The 21,430-nt window shown below is 43.5% G+C and overlaps 1 protein-coding gene across 3 annotated transcripts in view; it reads left to right on the top strand.

Annotated features, from left to right (window-relative positions):
- map4k3b (mitogen-activated protein kinase kinase kinase kinase 3b) overlaps positions 1-21,430 on the top strand; it is a 29,263-nt gene that overhangs the window by 3,200 nt on the left and 4,633 nt on the right. Inside the window, exons 2-32 of one of the 3 annotated variants that reach the window (XM_072690057.1) lie at positions 4,202-4,259; positions 5,098-5,188; positions 5,920-5,984; positions 6,087-6,142; positions 6,226-6,273; positions 6,385-6,427; positions 6,544-6,616; positions 7,774-7,905; positions 8,668-8,730; positions 8,962-9,043; positions 9,157-9,279; positions 10,538-10,616; positions 10,808-10,866; positions 11,729-11,769; positions 12,129-12,167; positions 12,461-12,529; positions 14,781-14,835; positions 14,974-15,151; positions 15,795-15,886; positions 15,978-16,019; positions 16,639-16,723; positions 17,045-17,124; positions 17,493-17,553; positions 17,952-18,069; positions 18,244-18,302; positions 18,467-18,570; positions 19,215-19,386; positions 19,724-19,792; positions 19,876-19,968; positions 20,095-20,165; positions 21,148-21,203. In XM_072690057.1, coding sequence (XP_072546158.1) covers positions 4,202-4,259; positions 5,098-5,188; positions 5,920-5,984; positions 6,087-6,142; positions 6,226-6,273; positions 6,385-6,427; positions 6,544-6,616; positions 7,774-7,905; positions 8,668-8,730; positions 8,962-9,043; positions 9,157-9,279; positions 10,538-10,616; positions 10,808-10,866; positions 11,729-11,769; positions 12,129-12,167; positions 12,461-12,529; positions 14,781-14,835; positions 14,974-15,151; positions 15,795-15,886; positions 15,978-16,019; positions 16,639-16,723; positions 17,045-17,124; positions 17,493-17,553; positions 17,952-18,069; positions 18,244-18,302; positions 18,467-18,570; positions 19,215-19,386; positions 19,724-19,792; positions 19,876-19,968; positions 20,095-20,165; positions 21,148-21,203 — 2,456 coding nt within the window. The remainder of the gene's footprint in view (positions 1-4,201; positions 4,260-5,097; positions 5,189-5,919; positions 5,985-6,086; positions 6,143-6,225; positions 6,274-6,384; positions 6,428-6,543; positions 6,617-7,773; positions 7,906-8,667; positions 8,731-8,961; positions 9,044-9,156; positions 9,280-10,537; positions 10,617-10,807; positions 10,867-11,728; positions 11,770-12,128; positions 12,168-12,460; positions 12,530-14,780; positions 14,836-14,973; positions 15,152-15,794; positions 15,887-15,977; positions 16,020-16,638; positions 16,724-17,044; positions 17,125-17,492; positions 17,554-17,951; positions 18,070-18,243; positions 18,303-18,466; positions 18,571-19,214; positions 19,387-19,723; positions 19,793-19,875; positions 19,969-20,094; positions 20,166-21,147; positions 21,204-21,430) is intronic. The other 2 variants (XM_072690058.1, XM_072690059.1) reach the window with 2 other exon arrangements.

Raw genomic sequence — 21,430 nt, 5'->3', positions numbered from 1 at the left:
TGCAAGTTCCTTCATGTTCAGAGCTTTCCTTCAGATTCACAGTCTGACTAGTGGGCTGTGAGTTAAGGGGGTCCAGAGTCCCCTTATCCAGAAAAGTTATTTTAAAGAAAGAAAGAAAGAAAGATTCATATTTAGGGTGTTTTCACACCTGCGTTTTTTAGTCGGGTGAAATTGGACTCGTGCGGTTCGTTGGGAAGGTGTGAACACAGGAATTGCATTCCAATGTGGACCAAACCAAAACAACCGTACCGGGGCCTATGAGAGGATCTGGTCTCGGTCTGGTCCCAAATAAAGCGATTCATTGGTGGTGAGAACATGATCTGATCGTAATCTGTGATCTGCATATTGCTGTGATTGGATTTTTTCTTCTGTGTAAAAACAAGTTTACTGACTCGTTAACTGACTCGGACCAGAGCAAACCAACTAGAGGTGACGATGCCCATTGAGGCCCATTGTGAGCCAGTGGTCTCCTCTTTAGGGCGTTACCTTTCAACTTGGAGCTTCCCCAGCAAAGATTAGATACTTCTGCGACTAAAAAATATATTTATATATTGAAGTATCAGGATAGTAGACTTTGCAGTACTGAATCAATTCCCAAACACAGTATTGATTACTGATTGATTATTGACTGATTTGGATATGAAAAGTTAACTTTTCTTTAACTCAGATTTTATCCCTAGTATATAAATGAGGACCATGGACATAGCCTCACAGTTTCCATATTGGTGCATTCCTGCTTCAGTCCTGGGCCAAGCCCCTATGATGTAGAGCAGTGGTGCACAACTTCAGTATTGGGGCCTGTCTCCAGCAAAGTGTGGTAGTTGGTCTACTCAAGCACACCTAATGCAACTCACCAGGCAAACTGGGTGGCCTCGTCCCAATTGCATGTTACACTTTAGTGCTATGAGGTACAGACTATATACCAAATCTTAATAGTGCAGGTTTGGTAGGTTAGTACTAGGGGTGTCACAGTACCCTTATAACCCTTAGACCCCTAGACCACTCTAGTGTGATATTTATTTTTTGATAGTTATTATATTATTTGATAGTTATTATATTATTATTATTAACGTTATTATAAGGTTATTAAGAGACAGTAATACTAGGCTAGCTAAATATGTCTGAATTTGGGATGGAAATATTAACAGAATTTAGATGTTAAACATGGTTAGACAGGGTAAGTATTGCTGCTCGTTATAATGTTGTAATGAGTTATGAGTTATGAAGCCATAGAAACTTCAGGCTCCAAACATGTCTCGGCTGGTCGGCCTGGTTTGGCGCGAGAAGTAAAATGTTTAGATTGACTAAACTGTCCCGCCAGGGGCCAGGCTGTCCCATTCACCCACGAGTCTGTTTGTTTATTGGGGTGAAATTAAGGACTGGAGAGGCGGCTGAGACCGTGGGAGACACAATGCAGTAGTAGCAGATGGTATCTACCGAGAGCCGTGGGGGCAGGGTGGGCGTGTCGGCTTCTCATCGCCGAATGGTTGTAGGACGTGTGAGCGTTCTCTCAGTTCTTTGGGAAAAGTGAGCGTGTCGGACTTCCTGCAAGGACGGGAAATGACTAGACTTGAGGATGCAAGTGTGAGCGTGTGAGCGTGCCTGCACACACATGTGTGTGTGCAAAGCTGGAGCCCTATCCATCCTGTTTGTTCCTGATTGTTCCCTCTTCCTGAAGTTTTGTGGTTGGGGTTAGTGTGTGTGTGTGTGTGTGTGTGTGTGTGTGTGTGTGTGTGTGTGTGTGTGTGTGTGTGTGTTTGCCATGTGGTTCAGCAGTCTTAGTAAAGCATAAGTGCCACCACATTCGTTCAGTGATGCTGAACCTTAATCTCAGTCATCTCAGTCATATCATTAGATCTAGGCCTCAGGTGACTGTAGATCATCTGTGTCAGGCCTTTTATAATAGTCAGTTTCTGACCAAAGATCTGCTCCTGGATGGATGTTTTAGACGGTGGACCCATTCTCAACCTAGCAATGACACTGCTGGACCTACAAGTGGTCTAGCATGGTGGTTCTAGTATGTTCTGGAAATGTCTCAAGAGCTTCTCAGAGATACAGTGAAGGGGAAAGGCTATTTTTTAAATATTACAATTTCGGATATAAATTTGTGGTACCAGAACATTGCTTCTCCCTCACTGTTGCTGGACTGTAGCGTCCCTCTATTCCTCCATCGCTCGTCCTCTCTCTTCTCGTCTGTGATGACCTCATCTGATCTGCTGTTCTGTAAGACAGATGTCTCTTAGTGAAGCCTTACAGAAGATGCCTTTGTGTCTGTGAGTGTGCGTGTTTGTCTGCGAGAGAGAGAGTGTGTGTGTGTGTGTGTGTGTGTGTGTGTGTGTGTGTGTGTGTGTGAGACATAAAGAGAGCATCCCAGTATACGTCTCCAGAATATCCCAAAATATCCACCTGCTGGCACAGAGAGCGCATCCATGACAATAGACGGGAAAAGAGACAGTCAGGGGGGATCTGAAGGAATAGGGGGTTTCAGTCAGCCAAGATGTTTGATGTCTGAGGTCTACTTCTGTAGTTAGACATGATTCCAACGTCATCATGCATCCCTGTCCACACGTATCTGTGTATTTCCGGGTCAGCATTTCTTAAAACCTCTCCATTCCCATGAGACTCCATTCAAAAACAACCTTAAAACACTTACTTGATCATATCAGCTCAGCAGGGGGCGCTACTACTTAAAGGTAAAGGTGCAAGTATTTGTCGCATCCGTGGTAGGGAACACACAAGGGAAGGATTTGAACCGGCAACCTTTCGGTCTCACTTGTCTAACCATTAGGCCAAGACTTCCCTGTGAATCACAGTGTAATTCACGGTCAGGTTCCTCAAGAAGCAGCATAACGGCCAAAACAGACCTAAATACAGTGCGAAAGCTGAAGCACATCTTCTAGTACATGATTTGTACCAGGAAGAAATTGAAAAAAAAAAAAATATTTAGTGATGTTGTGGCCAAAATGTGGTCCCTGATTTACCCACATACTCCTGATTAGACAGAGTTTTTCCAAACATGAGCTAAGAACATTCTATCACAGTTTAACGAAACAGAAAACCCAGTCAATAGTCAGCGACAGCCGTGTGCAAGTTAACGTCGCCGTCAATGTTTTGCCTGTGGTCAGGAAGCCAAAATGAAGAGAAAAGGCTCGGGTTTTAGGAAATATCTGGGTTTGCATGGACAGGGTCTTAGTCACATCATATTTTACCTCAGAAATTCAGAGCAAGTGTTTTTTTTTAAAGCTAGCTGGTTAGCTTATAGCAAGCTATAGATAAATGTACAAAATTATTCTGTGAAATTTTGTTTTTGTTGTTCTATTTTATTCCAATAAACCTACACAAGTTGTTTGATGTAAAAATACACTTGAGCTTCATGCTTACAGCATTATTTTGATGCGCTTTCTATTACCTATTCCACTTTGGAGATCCTTCTGAGGCGTTAGCCTTTAGCTTACAACAGTCGCTTTCCCTCCTTGGGAAAAACAGATAAGAAACTCTCATATATGACCTAAGAAACTGGTTGTATGCTGTCCTCTAATGAAGTATATATGTATATATCTCAAATATAATCATATATAATGTTAGTGAAAGCTAATTTGCCAGCATTTCCATCACCTGTTCAAATACTCAAAATGTCTGACTCGTCCTGAGGTACTGCTGTTGTTTTTAGCGAGCGCTATGTTAGCTAGCTATGTTAGCTAGCTAGCGATGTCCACTTGACTCCATGTTTATGAATGAAGAGTTTCTGATGCGTTTTATGGTACATAAGCGAGTCTGTTCGAGATTACTGAGTTTACACGCGGTTTGAGGACAGTTTGTGGAGATTTGGATGAAGGTTGTAGTGTGAACAGCGCTAATTGCTGAGGTATACGCGTCCTTGACTTGTTAGCTAGCTGCATTAGCCATGTAGCCATGTGTGTTTGAGACGTCTACAAACTTTTCTTTAGTCTAAGTGAAGCTTAGAGGAGTAACTAGCAAGTAGAGGTTTGCTTTTAAGACCTAATATTCAGTAACTACTTAAAATTATTCCATAATTATTTGAATGAATCTTAAATTTTTGAGCTATGAAACTAATGTGTTGTTTAAAGATGAGGAATGGAAGTATTTAAAGGGTTACGTAGAAGTAAAGCTGTTAAACGTTTCTTTAAGGTTCCTTTTGTCGCTAATCATGTTTTTCTTTATCTCTTCCGTTATTCCTCAGGCGCGCAATGTCAACACAGGAGAGCTGGCGGCCATCAAAGTCATTAAACTGGAGCCGGGTAAACATCTTCATCTCTCTCTCTCTCTCTGTCCGTCCACACACCCATCTGTCCGTTCATCCGTTCAGCAGTCCATCTGACTGTCCCACCACCCATCACAGCTTCACACACTCTTCATTGCAAAATCACAGATACACACAAACACACACACACACACACACAGAGTCTCAGATGCAATATTTAACCAAAAGTGCATTCATGCATCAGTAAGCGTGTAATGGTCACAGGCAGTTAAACAGTGCTCACTAGGGGTGTGTGTGTGTGTGTGTGTGTGTGTGTGTGTGTGTGTGTGTGTGTGTGTGTGCGTGCTTTGTATGTGCATTTAAGAGCTGTTGTTCACCTAATGCTGACTGAAGGTGTTATCTTACCCAATCGCTATGCCCATGTTCTTTCCAGTGGGTTCCGTACACTTTCCATAGGGGTGTGTGATCTGGACAGTGTACTAGCCCTGATGATGTTACTATATGTTGCCACTGCAGTGTTTTAAAAACAGTAAGGAGTTATTAATGTGTCATAACTTTTATTGGATTACTTTTGTGGGACTGCATGAACACTTAGACTGCGATTGGTCAAGATCCTCAGCAAAATGTAAAATAGTATCCTTACAGCGTTATAGTCCTGCATAACCCCCGTCTTTTTTAACACACATATATATATATATATATATATATATATATATATATATATATATATATATATATATAGAAATCTGGCAGTTGTCCTTTACATAGTGTCAACATTTTTTTTTCTCAAGACTGCAGTGAAATACTGCATTAAAGAAGGATGTGAATGGATTAATTTGATTGATTGATGGATTGAGGGACTGATTGATTTGCAGGGGAAGACTTTGCGGTGGTCCAGCAGGAGATCATCATGATGAAAGACTGTAAACACTCCAATATTGTTGCTTACTTCGGCAGCTATCTCCGGTAAGGCCTGGACTATCACGATCATGTCTAACTATTAAAACAGTCAAAAGTTTGGACAATGTGTTAGAATTGGAATGTGTTTCTGAGACCAATGGAGGTAGTGGATTTGATGCAGTATTGTTCAATCTTCTATGCACTGTTTCTGATGCCATAGAAGAACCACCTTCTAAAGCAGAGGTTTTCAACAATTCTGCAGCTTGGGATTCCTTTCATATCCCCACAGACTTATAATCATGTTGCTTTTGTGTTTATTATTATAATTATTATTATTTTAGCTAATTAGATTGGAATGAATGGTGGAACTTTGTGGGCAAACGTTCTTGCACTCCATTCTTGCACTATCTAGATGCTAGCCCACTCACAGCACCTAAGCAACCTCCTATCAACCACTTGGTATACCACAGCAACCACCCAGCAGCCCCATAACAACCTGGCACACCTTCAAAACCGCTTACAAACACTTGTTTCCTTTGGGCTTCTGTCCAAACCCATTAGCTATTGGTCCGAATCACCCACTTCTTTGTTTTTAAGAACTGCAATTAGTCCTGATCCCCATCTGAGACCTTTTTTGAACTGTAGTTGGCCTAACACCGTGGGCCCTACTCTGATATTTGGCTGTATTTGCTTAAAAATGTGGATATTCAGGTAGCAGAAATGGTTTGTGTATTAATTATAAGCTGAATTTACATTCAAATTGTGTGCTGATTGGCTGCTTTCCCACTGCTTTTCAGGAGGGACAAGTTATGGATCAGCATGGAATACTGTGGAGGAGGCTCGCTGCAGGATATTTATCATGGTAAAGGCAGCTGCTGTGGCAGCCTGTGTCACCTGTGTGTTTTCTCTGTTAATTAATTGTGTCTTAATTAATTGCCTCCGTATCTTTCTTTCCTCACAACAGTGACTGGGCCTCTGTTGGAATCCCAGATTGCATATGTATCACGGGAGACACTACAGGTACACACACGGACCCTCACAACCCTACTAAGTAAACCCTAGTGGGAGCAACCTTTCACCATTCTTCTGTTCCTGTGTTTCAGGGTTTGTACTACCTCCATAATAAAGGCAAGATGCACAGAGATATTAAGGTAGGCTCCCATGTGGTCTCACTTTCAGCAGTGTCTTTCATACAGAAGTTTTATTTCTTTATCTTAGCCTGAATAGGTTTTTGCTCATCCTGCTGTTGTGACTTTTTACAGGGAGCTAATATCCTACTCACAGACAACGGCTATGTGAAGCTGGGTAAGGCATTGTACAGTGAAGCACAAATTGGGTTAAGGAACCCATGTGACTTCTTTCATGGCCATTCATCTCTGAATTTCTCTTTTTCTTGTTTCTCTATATCTCTGTTTGTGTAGCGGATTTTGGAGTATCTGCTCAGATCTCGGCTACTCTGGCCAAGAGGAAGTCTTTCATTGGAACGCCATATTGGTAAAGTTCTACTGCAGCTTTTCCATGGAGTCCTACTGTGATCTTGTTGTGCTGGTAGTTTGTACTCCTCCTGACAATTGGTCCTATTTGTCTTTCTGACTGTGATTGGTCCTATTTGGCACCTAATGTGTTCTGAGACCCTCCTCCTGACCGTGATTGGACCTATTTGCCACCTAGTTTGTTCTGAGACCCTCCTCCTGACTGTAATTGGTCCTATTTGCCACCTAGTTTGTTCTGAGACCCTCCTCCTGGCGGTGATTGGACCTATTTGCCACCTAGTTTGTTCTGAGACCCTCCTCCTGACCGTGATTGGACCTATTTGCCACCTAATTTGTTCTGAGACCCTCCTCCTGACTGTAATTGGTCCTATTTGCCACCTAGTTTGTTCTGAGACCCTCCTCCTGGCGGTGATTGGACCTATTTGCCACCTAGTTTGTTCTGAGACCCTCCTCCTGACCGTGATTGGACCTATTTGGCACCTAGTGTGTTCTGAGACCCTCCTCCTGACTGTGATTGGACCTATTTGCCACCTAGTTCGTTCTGAGACCCTCCTCCTGACTGTGAATCATACTATTTGCCCTGACTCCTGCCATGATTGGTCTTAATTACCATCGCTTTCTTTTGAGACCCTTCTTCTGACCTCGATTGGATCTATTTGCTACCTAGTTCGTTCTGAGACCCTCCTCCTGACCGTGATTGGTCTTAATTACCATCGCTTTGTTCTGAGACCTACTCCTTGATTAAGATGGGTCCTAATCACCCCCTGGTTTGTTCTGAGATGTCTTCCAAATTGGGACTGGTCCTGATCACCAACTTATTTGTTCTGAGACCTTCGTCTAACTGTGATTGGCCTTTATCACCCACTCCTTTGTTTGTATTAACCTCCCTTTTGACTGCGGTTGGTCCTAATCACCACTGTGTTTGTTTTGAGACCTCCTCCAGACTGTCCTAACCATCTCATTATTTTGTTCAGAGACATTTTTCTGACTGTGATTGGTCCTGGTGATTGTAATTAGTCCTAAGAACAGAAGAGGTCTTCTCCTCTTAACTGTGATTGGTCCTGCTGTAGCTTTGGCTCCTTTCAGTTAAACAATGCAGTACTAAACTAAACTGAATAAAATGTCTCTCTCCTTCTCCCTTTCTCTTTTTCGCTGCAGGATGGCTCCAGAGGTGGCAGCTGTAGAACGGAAGGGTGGTTATAATCAGCTGTGTGATATCTGGGCTGTGGGCATCACAGCTATAGAGCTGGCCGAGCTACAGCCACCCATGTTCGACCTGCACCCGATGAGGTGTGTGTTCATGTAGATCCCTGTTTATTGAGCAGTTGCTCTTGCTGGACTTTTGAGAAGTGAGATTGGAGAAGAAGTGTGGATGGTCTCATAGATGGATCATAGATGCTCACCTAACATTTAACTAACATTCAACTAAATATCAATTAAATGCAAATTAATGTAAATCACTGTCTATTAAATGTAATGCACTTAACCCTTACCCTGAACTTGAACCTTAAAACCTAACCGTACGTCTAGCCTTAAACTAAGCAATAACTCTAACCCTAAACCTGGTATAGCTTAGAGTTCAGTTGCATTTCATAAGCATTCAGTTAAATGTTAGATGGATGTTAGGTGAGCGTCTATGAGGCGTCTACAGTGCTGGCTCAGCGGTTAGAGCTCCGGGCTACTGATAACAGGGTTGTGGGTTCGATACCCGGGCTCGGCAAGCTGCCATTGTTGGGCCCTTGAGCAAGGCCCTTCACCCTCTCTGCTCCCTGAGCGCTGGAGTTGGCTGCCCACCACTCTGTGTGCTCACTGCCCCTAGTTCACTAGTGTGTGTGTGTGTGTTCACTACCACAGATGGGTCAAATGCAGTGGACACATTTCACTGTACATAGTACAGTGACAGATTTGTGCACCTTCACCTTTAAAGTTATTTATGTATTTATTTAATTAATTAATGATTGATTTACAGACTGATTAGCCTTTACATATTATTTGTAAGTTTAATTTATTGATTAATATTTCATAATTTTGTCAATTGTGTCTTTTTTTCAGAGCCCTTTTTCTCATGACCAAGAGCAATTTCCAGCCACCTAAACTGAAAGACAAAGTCAAGTGGTAAGTGTGTATATGCCTGTTTGGTGTGTGTGTGTGTGTGTGTGTGTGTGTGTGTGTGTGTGACAGGATGCAACAAGACTTTGAAATTTTGCTGAATTAAAAATAGATGTGCTGAATTAGTCACAGGTTATGATTTATTTTTTTAATAAACTGATTATTTAAGAAGTGTCTGAAATATTAAATGACAAGGGAAAAGACGATGAAGCAGGCATGTCCTCTTCTTTACTCTAGGACAAGTAACTTCCATCACTTTGTGAAAATGGCGCTGACCAAAAACCCCAAGAAGAGACCCACCGCTGAGAAGCTGCTGCAGGTAAGAACCGCCTCGCCCCATTTCTGAGTGTCCGCTGTTTGTCCCCGATAATAACCGCAGTGCATCAGTGAATTCAGTGAATTAGGTGACATGCCTCTCTGTGTTTCTGCCAGCACCCGTTCGTATCGCAGCCCCTGAGTCGGACCCTCGCCATCGAGCTGCTGGACAAGGCCAGCAACCCTGACCACGCCCACTACAGTGACCTCGACGATGAGGACCAGGACCCTGACCCTGAGGTAAGCTCACATAGACTACCCTACTACCCTCATAGAATCACTGAAAATACACGGGGTGGACTCTTTGGGGGGGGGGGGTCTCCCAAGATGGAACATTGAAAGTCTTATTGGTTGTTTCTTTAGCAGTGGCCTCAGTGAAGGCGATCTGCTCACTCTGCTAGTGGTCATTCAGGTACCAACCAGTGTGTTATAAGGAGTCATAACTTTGGACGTGTGTGTGTATATGTGTGTGTGTGTGTGTGTGTGTGTGTGTGTGCATGTTAAAGATGGGCAGTCTTCAGTCTTCAGAAAATTACAGACTCTAACAACCATGCAAGACTTGGTAGACCACCAACAACACGGACCCCATCAGATAAACAGCACTTAAGCCGTTCTGAGTGATTCCCCCATGAACTTAGTGTTCTCCTCCAAGCGTGTTGAGCTGTCCAGTGGCGTTAACATTCATCTCTTGAAAATGGTGGTCTGACCAGTTTGAAGGCCGCAACCTCTCATCCATCTGGACACTCACGAGAGGTTTGCTCCACTTCCCTAAGCTCCAGGACACAACCGAGTCTAGATGCTTGCGTTCTGCTGCATACATCTTCAGGGATGGTGGGTCAAGCCGAGCCATACCTGAAGCTCAAAGGGATCTTGATACGTATCTGGGTTTGACCATTGCCATCAGATGGAGAGGGACTAGTCCATTTTTTGGCTTTGTAGACCTGCGTCAAGGCTTGAATCTGATGTTCCAGCTCCATGAACCCAGTGAGGAGAGGGCAGTAGAGGAGTCACATGGCTTGATCTTTTGAAGGTTGGTGACAAGTCTTCTGGATCAAGTTCTGGATCGACTGAAGGGAGTGATGGTATGCAGAGGGCGATCAACCAGGAGGGAGTCGCTGCAGTCATGTCTTGAGGTGATGAGGCACTGAACAAGCACCTTGGTGTTCTCTCTAGTGAGGAAGGGTCGAATTCTCCAGATGTTGTAGAGGAGAAATCTGCATGACCAGTGTTTTTTTGCACCGACCAACTATAGGAAGGACGAGGTGGACCTTCAGGAAGAAGCACATGCTAGCTTTCGTCTCCCAGCACTGGTGCCATTGTTGTGATTGGGGAGGATGATTAAATAACTATAAGGATAACTCCGCCCATCACTGTTGCATGCCTGCAGTGGCTTGCAGTGTTACTGTGGAACTGAGTGTGATGAGAGCTTTGATGGTTGATGGAGAGTGTATTGGTCAGTGAGATGATGCATGTTGTGTGTGTGTGTGTGTGTTTGCAGTCTCCTGTGACTGTGCCTCATCGGATTCGATCCACAAGTAGAAGCTCCCGGGATGGAAAGACTCTGTCGGAGATAAACTGTGAGTGAATGTGTGTGTGTATTTGTGTGTGTGTGTGCATGCAGTCTGTTCAGTCTCATCTTGTGATCTTTTGTCAGTCTCAGTGTTTGCGATAGTTGAGAAATATGTACATGTGAGAGTGTCCTTGGTGATCTCACATAATAAAGCGTGTGTGTGTGTGTGTGTAATGCTTGTGTCTTTATGTGACTCAGTTGATCAGGTGAAGTTTGATCCCCCCTTGAGGAAGGAGACAGAACTGCACCATGAACCGGTCAGTAACACGTGTTTATTATATAGTTCTAGTTGTAGAGGCTATTAACAGACTTTTTTTTCCCCGTGGTCGGATTAGATTCAGAATTGTACTTGATCACAGGAGAAAAGCCAGGTGTGAACAACCCAGGATGCGTTGTAATCGGATTATAATTGAATCTTTTAAAGAGATGAATCACGACCATGTTTAAGCTGAAAATGGAAATAGACAAGCGGAAATACATCTGTCGCTTGTAAAAAGTGCAATCATGCCTTAGCAACCGCCTAGGGAAACCTTAGCAACAGCATTTCAATCACTTAGTAGCACTGGAGCAACCTTTTGGGATACCATAGCAGTCACCTAACAACATTATAGCAACCACCTGGGATACCATATCAACTTCTTAGCAACACCATAGCAGCCGTCTAGCAACTTTGGAAAGGAAGGGAAAATTGGATCTCATCTGTTCACACTAGAGACGCAAAATTCTTCAGATATTCCAGGTGCTCCAGGTGCTCCAGGTACTCCAGATAATTCAGGGAGTCAAGGTACTCCAGATAATTCAGGGAGTCCAGGTACTCCAGGTACTCTTAAGTACTCCAGGTACTCCAGATAATTCAGGGAGTCCAGGTAATCCAGAGAATATAGATATACCTGGTAATCCAGGTACTCTAGGTACTCCAGATTCTCCAGATATTCAGGGAGTCCAGGTACTCCAGGTACTCTTAAGTACTCTAGGTACTCCAGATAATCCCGTTACTCCACATACTCCTGATACTATCCGGATAAGAAAATGAACAGGACTGATGGTCTGTATTAGTAAACTGTGGGTTGACAGCAGTGTGTGCATGTCTTTGAAACGGTCCTGTGTGTGTTTTTCTAGGAGCTCCAGTTGGAGCCACAGAGCATTCTAGGCGACAATAAGTAAGTGTGTGTGTGTGTGTGTGTGTAAGACCGTAAGTGTGTGTGTAAAGGTGTGTAATGTTTACGTACTTTTATATCTGTGTGTTGCGTGTAACTGAACCCCTCTGTCATTCTTACTGTTGTTATTTTTTCTTTATCTCGCTCTTTCTTTGTCCTTTCTCTTTTTTTTCATGCTTTTACTTTATTCTTTTTCTTTCTTTCTCGCTTTCACTTACTCCCTCTGTCTCTTTCGCGCCTAATCTTTCTCGCTTTTTCTTTCTTTCGCGTTCATTCTTTCTTTTTCTGTCTTTCTTGTTTTTGTTTACTTTCGCGCTTTTTCTTCTGTTTTTCCTTTCTGTCTCTCTCTTTCTCACATTCAGGAGTCTATTAAAATCAGTAGCGGAGGAGCTCAATCAGAGGTGAGTGTAGCCCCGCCCCTTCTTGATTTTGATTGACCCGCTCTAGTTAACCCCCTTCCACCCACCAGCCAAGCAGCTATGCAGACTAACCCTTCTCTGCTCAGCACTGCTTAGCTGCCCTCACTGCTGCCTGAGTGTGTGTGTGTGTGTGTGTTCTGTGTGTGTGTGTGTGTGTGATAGAGAGAGAGAGAGAGAGAAAGAGAGTGTGTTTCTCTCTGTGTATCTGTTCCTTCTCCTTGGCTCTGGATGCCACGCCCTCTCTTAGTCTCCGCCCATTTTTTCATTTCTCTCAGGGGTCATGTGACACATTTAGAGGATGGTGAGGAGGATGATGATGATGGTGGTGATGATGAAGCTGTACAGTAAGTGTCTGAGAGTAAGAGAAGTGGAGTGTTTATATGTGAACACCCTCCGTCACACAAACACGCCCACCGCGCCCCTCTCATGTCGCATGGTTTGGTTGGTCATCATCACCACCTGGACAAGCTTCGCCTTCGTCTGTCCATGTTGATGAACTCCTAACGGTTTCTGCACTGCTGTGTTCTAAACGATGTCTTGAGTGTGTCCAGAGTGGGTGGTGAAGCTTGAGGTCCCGCATGCAACAGGGCCCGACTGATATCTATCTGTATATACAATATACGGACAAAAGTATTGGGACACCTGCTCATTCCTAGTTGCTTCTGAAATCAAGGGTATTAAAAAAGAGTCAATCCTGCTTTTTTTGGAGTAACTGTCTCTACTGTCCAGGGAAGAAGGCTTTCTACTAGAGGTTGGAGGAGCATTGTAGTGAGGATTTGATTGCATTCAGCAAGAGCGTTAGAGAGGTCAGGATGTTGGATAATGATGATGATGATGATGATGATCACCGCCCCACCTTATCCACAACTCCCCAGCTTATCTCAAAAGTAGTGAATGGAGCACCTTAAGAAATGTCAGTGGAGGTCAAGTTGAGGTCTGGAAGACCACAATTGCAGATATTTTGACTAAGGGTGCCCAAAAAGTAGTTTTGAGTGGCTAAAACTGCTTTTTTAAATCCAGTGTTTTTATTTTAAGGTTATTAAACCAGTCAGAGTGTCAAAAATACAATTTTAGAAATGATAATATATACCTTGTTTACTTTTATATGTACTATGTTCTTTGTAGTGTCCCAATCTAATCTAACCAGCTAACACACTTGGCAAAAACTCACATGCCAGGCCTATTACAAGGATACGGTACTATATGCTGTTCAGTACAGCACAGTACGTTGTTTGTTACCTGCCTAATAAAATAATATTGGACAGTATTATCAGTTGGCTGTCTAAAAGTCTATATGGCTATTAAAGATTGCTATCGGTCATCTCATTTCCATATCAGTTGGGCCCTAATATGCAGGTGTGTTGCTTTGTCTGTGTATGTGTACGTAATATGGATAAATATTAGGGGCTTTGAGCTGCTTCGAGATGCCTGCTCAAAGACCTGCTGGCGTCACCGTTGTCGTCATTTCCGTGTTTGTCGTTTCCTCATGTGCCTCCTTGAGCGCCTTTATGTTGGGCATGTTCTTGTTTTCACTTTTCAAGGCAGCGAGAGAAACCGAGTGTGTTTGGGGTGTGTGTGTGTGAATGTGTGTGTGTGTGTGTCTGTGTGTCTGTGTCCATGTCCTAGCATGCCTTTTCTTGCAGTCTCCAACTTTTCTTCATTATTAAGGCTTATTCTGCTTCTGGCTCCGGTGCTTTGCAACACTATTGCTGAGTCTGCTCCCTTTCCATGGTTCTGTTAGCTCTGCTCCATGCTGCTGCATGCATGGCTACCAACTGATAATTCCACAGGTTTCACTGGTTCTGCTAAACCTATGATTCTCACTAATTACCCAAGGATCTAGGTATATGTTAACTACCCTAGTAGATGTTAAGCAGGTCCGTGAAACCAACATGTTGGCATTGCATCCTCAACAAAACCATGTTCTCCGGTGTATTTGTATGTTGCTATGGAGCCCCGGAGCGGAGAGGGTTCAGTGCCTCGCCCCAATGCCCAACAGTGGCGGGTTTGCGGACGCAGATATCGAACCCACAATCCTGCGAACAATTACCCAGAGCTCTAACCTCTGAGGCACCACAAAATTTGCAAATGGCATATTTTCGAGAGTGCTGCCGAATCGGCATTGCCAGGCAGCCGACACGTTTGGAGGAAAGTGCCGGGTCCCTGACCCCACCACACCAGCTAATGGAGTGATAAGGGGAAAGAGTGCGATCTACCCACCCCGAGAGCACGGCCAGTTGTGCCATCTCGGAGACTCTGCACTCTCTCGACTGCTGATGGCAAAGCGGCATGGCGCAGGGTTTAATTTTGTGCTTAATCAGGGCTTATTATTCTGAAATTAATATTAAACACTAATTATGTAGTCGTGAGAGAGCAGACTTGCGTACAAACAGTCCCCGGTACTTGTTTGGGTGAGAAGCATACATTAGCCTTTATTGTTGTTGCCCAGTTTGTGTCTGTCATGATAAGCCTAAATACCATTGGTCCTAGAATCCTGCCATCCACTGTGTTGCCTTATATTTCTTTACATAGTAGATATATGTATATATAATCGAATAATAATTGAATAATCGAAACTGCTCACTTCATTTACAGTTCACACTCCAGTTCCACAATGAGGCCCAAGGTACCGCCCCCATTACCCCCTAAGGTAAGACGCATTTTAAAATTTATTACACTAAAGAAAATGACCCAATAGTAGTGTAGATAGGACATCTTCAGCAGGTATGTGTCTAACTGATGTCCTGACCCTTGAATTGTCTCTGTCTCTCTCACTGTCTCTCTGTAGCCCAAGGCTCTGAGTCCCGCCCAGAACGGTCCTGCTGGAGACGACAGCGGTGGACAGGGGACGATCAAGCGCTGCCCTACTTCTCCAATCCCCACCCCTCCTCCTCCTCGTCCCGCCTCCTGTGTGCCCCCAAGGCCGCCACCCCCTCGCCTGCCCCCCCACAGACGCAGCAGCTTAGGTAAAGAGCTCACCGAGCAGGCTCAAGCAGAGCCAGGAGGGGATGATGGGAGTTTTAGGTTCTGGGAGTGGCTTCATGCGGAAGGGCCGGAAGAGCAGGAGGATGACAGTAAGCCTGGCTCCGTCCAGTAGCCAGATGCTGCTCTGTGTTTGGTAGATGCTCCCGCCAGTCTGAGTTTGAGTGGCTTTAAGCCGATATTAGTGGAACAGCAAAGAGCAAAATTGAGTTTGCATGGTTTTCCCCTTATTTCCTAAATGTAGTGAATTATCCATAACATGCCAAAATCATCATACTGACATGGACAAAGATTGAGGTATGCTTAGAGGAGTGAAGGCGAGGCATTCAACACAAAGAACCCTGTAGCAGCTGTTAAGCTTGGGGGTGGTAGCATCGTCCTCTGGGGCTTTTTCGCTACCAGTGGAACTGGTACATTACACACAGTGGCTGAAATGTCCTCAGACCACTTCTGTTCATTAAGGGGAAAATTGTGTGAATTAGACTTCCCACCAAACTGTTGCATTAGGCTTAGGAAGGCCTTGTTGCAAAAGTAGCTGCTTATGGTAACGTGTGTGAAAGGAGAGTTCTATAAGATTTGATACAGAGATAAAAAGCAGTAGCGCTGACGGACTGTGTGTGTGTTCAGGTAACGGCGTCAGCCCAGCTCAGCAGAACGGAGAGAGAGAAAGGCAGTCGACCCTACCCACAATCCCCAGCCGCAAGAGCAAGGACATTCCAGTGAGTCTGAGCGCTCGCCTCACAGCAGCCACTTCAGCGCGGTTTGTTTTCTTTTGTTTATTTTAAATGCTGTCTCCCTCCGCTGTTGCAGAAACCCATCAGTAACGGCCTGCCTCCAACCCCCAAAGTGCATGTAAGTAAACCAGCTCTTTCTCATTCTCTGGAATGCAAGATCTGATTGTACTATACACACACTCACACACACACCAAAATGCTGTTTGTTATAATGTTACAGTTTGCTTTCTAATAAACAACACAACACATTTTTTAAATAAATATATATATATATATATATATATATATATATATATATATATATATATATATATATATATATATATATATATGTGAATGAATTAAAATGCTAAATAACAATAAATAACAATTAAATATATATTCACAATAAAATAAATAGTGAAAAATTATTAAAATACAATAAAAAAGAATGAAAAAGAAATGCATATTTTTTATTATGCCAATATAAATACATTTAAAGAGAAATATAATATATTTGATCTAATATATAGTAGGAAATATATTAAGTAAAATATATATATGATAGAAGAAAAAAGTATAATAATAACATTATAATTATATAATATAATCTAATAATATAATAACATTATATTATATAATAATAATATTATTGTGATACTATAATATATTGTTATTAATTATAATAATAATAATATTTATATTATATACAATAAAAATAACAATAAACTGCCATGTTGTGTCTGCTTGGTCCTCAGATGGGAGCATGTTTCTCAAAAGTGTTCAATGGCTGCCCACTGAAGGTCCACTGCGCCACGTCCTGGGTCAACCCAGACACCAGAGGTAAGAGATGGGAAGACTATCAAAATAATCTCTGAAAGCCTCTCTCTCCTCACAATACTGATCAAGTAGCGTCATATTGTCCACTAGATTAGGTCCAGATTCAATCCCTTAATTATACAGTGCTTAAATGTTTGCATAATCAGTGCCCGCTCTAGCAGTCCAGGACTCTTCAGGCTTTTTGAACATATTCAGAACACCGAATGTGAAAATGAGCTGAGCTGCCCTGCAGTATCTCAGGACACGCTGATGGGATAGTCTAGCTGTGGATTTGTATAACTAAGGTTTTGAGTGTTGCATATTGACCTTGTGGCTGTGTTGCAGATCAGTATTTGATTTTCGGAGCTGAGGAGGGCATCTACACCCTTAATCTGAACGAGCTGCATGAGACCACCATGGAACAGGTGAGAACATAATGATGCTGTGGTGCAAGTTAAGTTCACGTGTCTCAGAAAGAAGATGATGCAGAACTTACATCAGCTACAAGTGGGTGGAGCTGATGGAGGACCTAAGCAGAATATGGTCATTTACTTGCATTTCAAGCCTGTCATTGCAGATTCTTTAGTGTATAATTTGGCATGCAGCTCACATCCACATAAATGATACCACAGAATTTGGATCCCCATCATCACCATTTTTACATAGCGTCAGGCTGTATGTGGATGTGCCATGTCTTTATATGAAGTAGCTGGTTGCTGTGTTCTGGACCTGGGACTGTACTTTGAGACTTGGGTGCTCACAGCTCAGTTGGTCTTTGTCTTTTTCTTCTCAGATATTTCCCAGGAGGTGCACATGGCTGTATGTGATGAACAACTGGCTTCTCTCCATATCGGGTAAGGTTAATCCAGCGCTAAACCATTAGAACGGAATGCATTGGTCATCAATGGGGCTGCGACAGTTACTCTCACTGTTTTAATGTCAACCACATAATCAAACCTTAGATCCTTCCGAGGTGTCCTCTTACTTTGCCCCATCACAGTCTTACATTCTCATCATTCTCAGTTCTTATCGATCACATATTTACTAGTATGGCCCCTGCCTGAGGAGATGGCACAGGCATAGTACCATAGGTGTGTGGGTGCAAAGTTGTGTCCTCACAAAGCTGAGGTAGAATTTGAGGGTACCTTTAGGGCTCGATCCTTTGTTTTTACCGCTGTGTTTTAGCAAAGCGCCCTTTGGGCCCCTCCAGTCTCCATTTCTGACCATCTCTGTGTGTGTGTTTGATTTGCAGGTAAAGCGTCCCAGCTGTACTCTCATAACCTGTCTGGCCTCTTTGAGCACGCTCGGCAGATGCAGAAGTTACCGGTCGCCATACCAACGTATAAACTGCCTGATAAAATCATCCCCCGGTATGTTTTGGGTCAGATTTTTTGAGTCCAACTAGCAGTGATTAGAAGTTCTGTGATTTTCATAGAGTCCAATACAAAATGTCTACTAAAGCCGTCAGGTTTGTCAGAGTAGTCCAATGTAAAATTTTCGCATGGCTTCTATTCATGCAGCTATTTTCTTCTGTTGTCCTGTAGAAAGTTCACAGTGTCCAACAAGATTCCAGACACAAAGGGATGCCAGAAGTGTTGTGTAGGTGAGTGACACACTGGTTTTCGAAGATGCAGAAGCCCAGAGAATTTCTGCTTGACACATTACTTTCTGTTCAAAAAGTTAACCTATGCTGTGTTTGCTGTGTGTGTGTGTGTGTGTGTGTGTGTGTGTGTGTGTGTGTGTGTGTGTTTGTGCATTTGTGTGTAGTTCGAAATCCATACACAGGCCACAAGTACCTGTGTGGTGCGTTCCAGTCCAGCGTAGTTCTGTTCGAATGGGTGGAGGCCATGCAGCGCTTCATGCTGATCAAGGTGGGACCTGTGTGCTTATCTCAAATGTGAAATGATAACTCTATTATAACTTATTAGCCTTAATCTTGTGCGAACACCATATGGCCAAATGTTTGTGGACACCCCTTCTAATGAACGCATTCATCTACTTTAAGTTACACCCATTGCTGACACAGATGTGCAAATGCGTGCACAATTTCTAGTCCCTGTAGAGAAGTAACCTATAGGCACCATGCTGCTGCGTAATGCCAGGCATGGGCTAGAGGGGTATAAAGCCCCCCAACATTGAGCTGTGGAGCAGTGGAAGAACTGTGGTCTCTAGGATTATGAATGGTGCTCCATCCAATACATTGTGGGATGAGTTTGGGTTATGCTGACCTCACTAACAGTCTTGAATGCAATCAAATCCTCCAAAATCTAGTAGAAAGCCTTCTTCTCTGGACAGTAGAGATAGTTAGTCCAAAAAAAGCAGGGTAAACTCTTCTTTAATACCCTTGATTTTAAAAGAAACCATAAAGGAGGAGGTGTCCCAATACTTTTGTCAATATATTGTATGTGTGTGTGTGCTTATGGGATGCATCTTGTTTTCCTTTATTTGGACAATTACACTGCCCTGTTTGTGTGATGGACTTAGCGTGTGTGTGTATGTGTGTGTGTTTGTTTAGAGTATAGACTTCACACTGCCTTGTCCACTGGAGGTGTTTGAGATGCTGGTGGTCCCGGAGCACCAGTACCCTCTGATCTGCGTGGCTGTCAGTAAGGGCAGCCAGCCTGACCAGGTGGTGACATTTGGCACGGTTGACCCGAACACTCCAGCACCCATCTTTACTGAGCCAGGTACGAGTGGGCGGGAGGGATGAGGGGGAATTCTGTGCAGATAAGCAGTGAGCCCAGTAATTGAGCAGAACTAGCTAAGATGATAGGGATCTCTGAGACTGTGATGGTAATTGTGGAGGGGCATCGTTTGGACTCCTGACCACGAATGGCTACGACATCGCCATAGGCTGAGCTCGTTATCTCCCAAAGACAGGGCCAGTGCTTAGACAGCTGAGGTGTGCTCCACTTGGTTTGGAATGAAAGCCTGCACCCACACCACCCCACACCAGCCCAGCTCGTACTGGTGACCCCTGCTGTAGCGGAATGAACACTGCAGTATCTGTTATTTGTGTTTCAGACACGCCCCAGACGTGCGTAATCCACGTTACTCAGCTGGAAAGAGACACCATACTGGTCTGCTTGGATCGTGAGTATGGATTAGATACTTGATTGTAACCTGCAGCACTGTGGCCCTGGTCTGGGTGTATAAATATATATATGCATTTGCAGGTTGTATAAAGATGGTGAATTTACAAGGCAGGTTAAAATCCAACAAGAAGCTATCTGCTGAACTCACCTTCAACTTCCAGATTGAAGCAATAGGTAAGTGAAGCTGTGTGTGGGTTCATGCACAACCCTCCCAGCAACCAGGCGACACTGTAGAAATGTCATGTGCCTCGTTAAACTTTAAAATGTTTATCATAACACCTGTGTCTTGTTTATGTTCAGTTTGTTTGCAGGACAGTGTGCTGGCATTCTGGAGACATGGGATGCAAGGACGCAGCTTTAAAACCAACGAGGTGGGTCTTTGTGTTGAGAGTGGGGCTACATCTAGTTTAAGGGCAAAATCGCTGCTGTCCAATGACTTTTGTCCCTTTGCACCCTTTAGCTGCATTGTACACTGTGTAAAGAAATCTGGATGAATGGACGAATAGAAATGCTCTAAATGAGCTGTAATAAACTGTCATTCTACATTGATATAGAGTCGTTGGGCTGGATTTAAGCTTATTATTAAAAAATAATATTTCAGCCTAAATAAAGTATAATCTCCCATCAGAGCTCAACAGTAGCGCCGCTGTGTTTACATCGCTAAAATAAAAGCGCTAAAACGGCCAAACTTGATAGAATGATTCATTTGTGTTACAAAAAGATTTACATGTTAACATTTACAGATGAATTGTGTGCGTTAATGCCTTTACGTTGACAGCACTACTAATATGATGTGATTTCAGGTGATTATTTAGACCTTAGAGGGTCCTATTTTAGCCATCTTTTTAGGCGAGCCGCCAACCGTGCAGCACCCCGTGTCAGGGTGTCTTTGATATCATAACGAAACGCGCAAAAGTCATGTGCAGTATAACATGCAGTATAAACCAATTAGCCTGTCTCTCACCGTTCTCTTTAAGAGCCAGGTGCAGTCTGACTGACTTTGGCGGGTTGCTATTTCAGTGGTGTAAAGTTTGGGGGGGTGGGGGGGGAATGAGTGTCAGGCTGCACGCGCCTGTGTTGACAATTCACTGCCAAGATAGCAACGAACGTCTGACTGTTGACGAACGTCTGCCTAAGTTATCTTCAGTCAGTGGAGCTCCTGTGTTTTTTTTCCATTGCTAAGATACACAGCAATGTTCAGTTTACCTGAACACACCTGATTTCGAGACCACCGCACCCAACAGCGTAGATATATTCACAAGCAGACGGAAGGCGTGAAAATAGACTGTTGGCAGAGTGTAAGATAGCAATGAGCAACTTAATAAGTGACCAACTCTCTCTTTACTGCTCCAGATCACACAAGAGATCTCCGATAACTCGCGCATCTTCAGACTGCTGGGGGCTGACAGGTAAGAAAAACACTCAAACAATTCAGGGTGAATCTGGAGAAATATCTGCCCATTTCAAACGGCCGGTCGAAAGACAAGATGACCGAAAGCATTGTTACACTCGAACCTACTGACCTGAACTGCTCCAGTGTGCTCCATGTTCGGTTGTGCCCTGCTCTTCCCAACTGCAGCACAGTTGCTGTGCACGATTGTTACACAATACTGATGAATTGCTTTTCCACACACAC

This window comes from Salminus brasiliensis, chromosome 10, assembly GCF_030463535.1.
Source record: "Salminus brasiliensis chromosome 10, fSalBra1.hap2, whole genome shotgun sequence".
Classification (NCBI taxonomy): Eukaryota; Metazoa; Chordata; class Actinopteri; order Characiformes; family Bryconidae; genus Salminus; species Salminus brasiliensis.
Note: the sequence above shows the minus strand (reverse complement) of the source record. Positions and strands in the feature narration are given on the sequence as shown.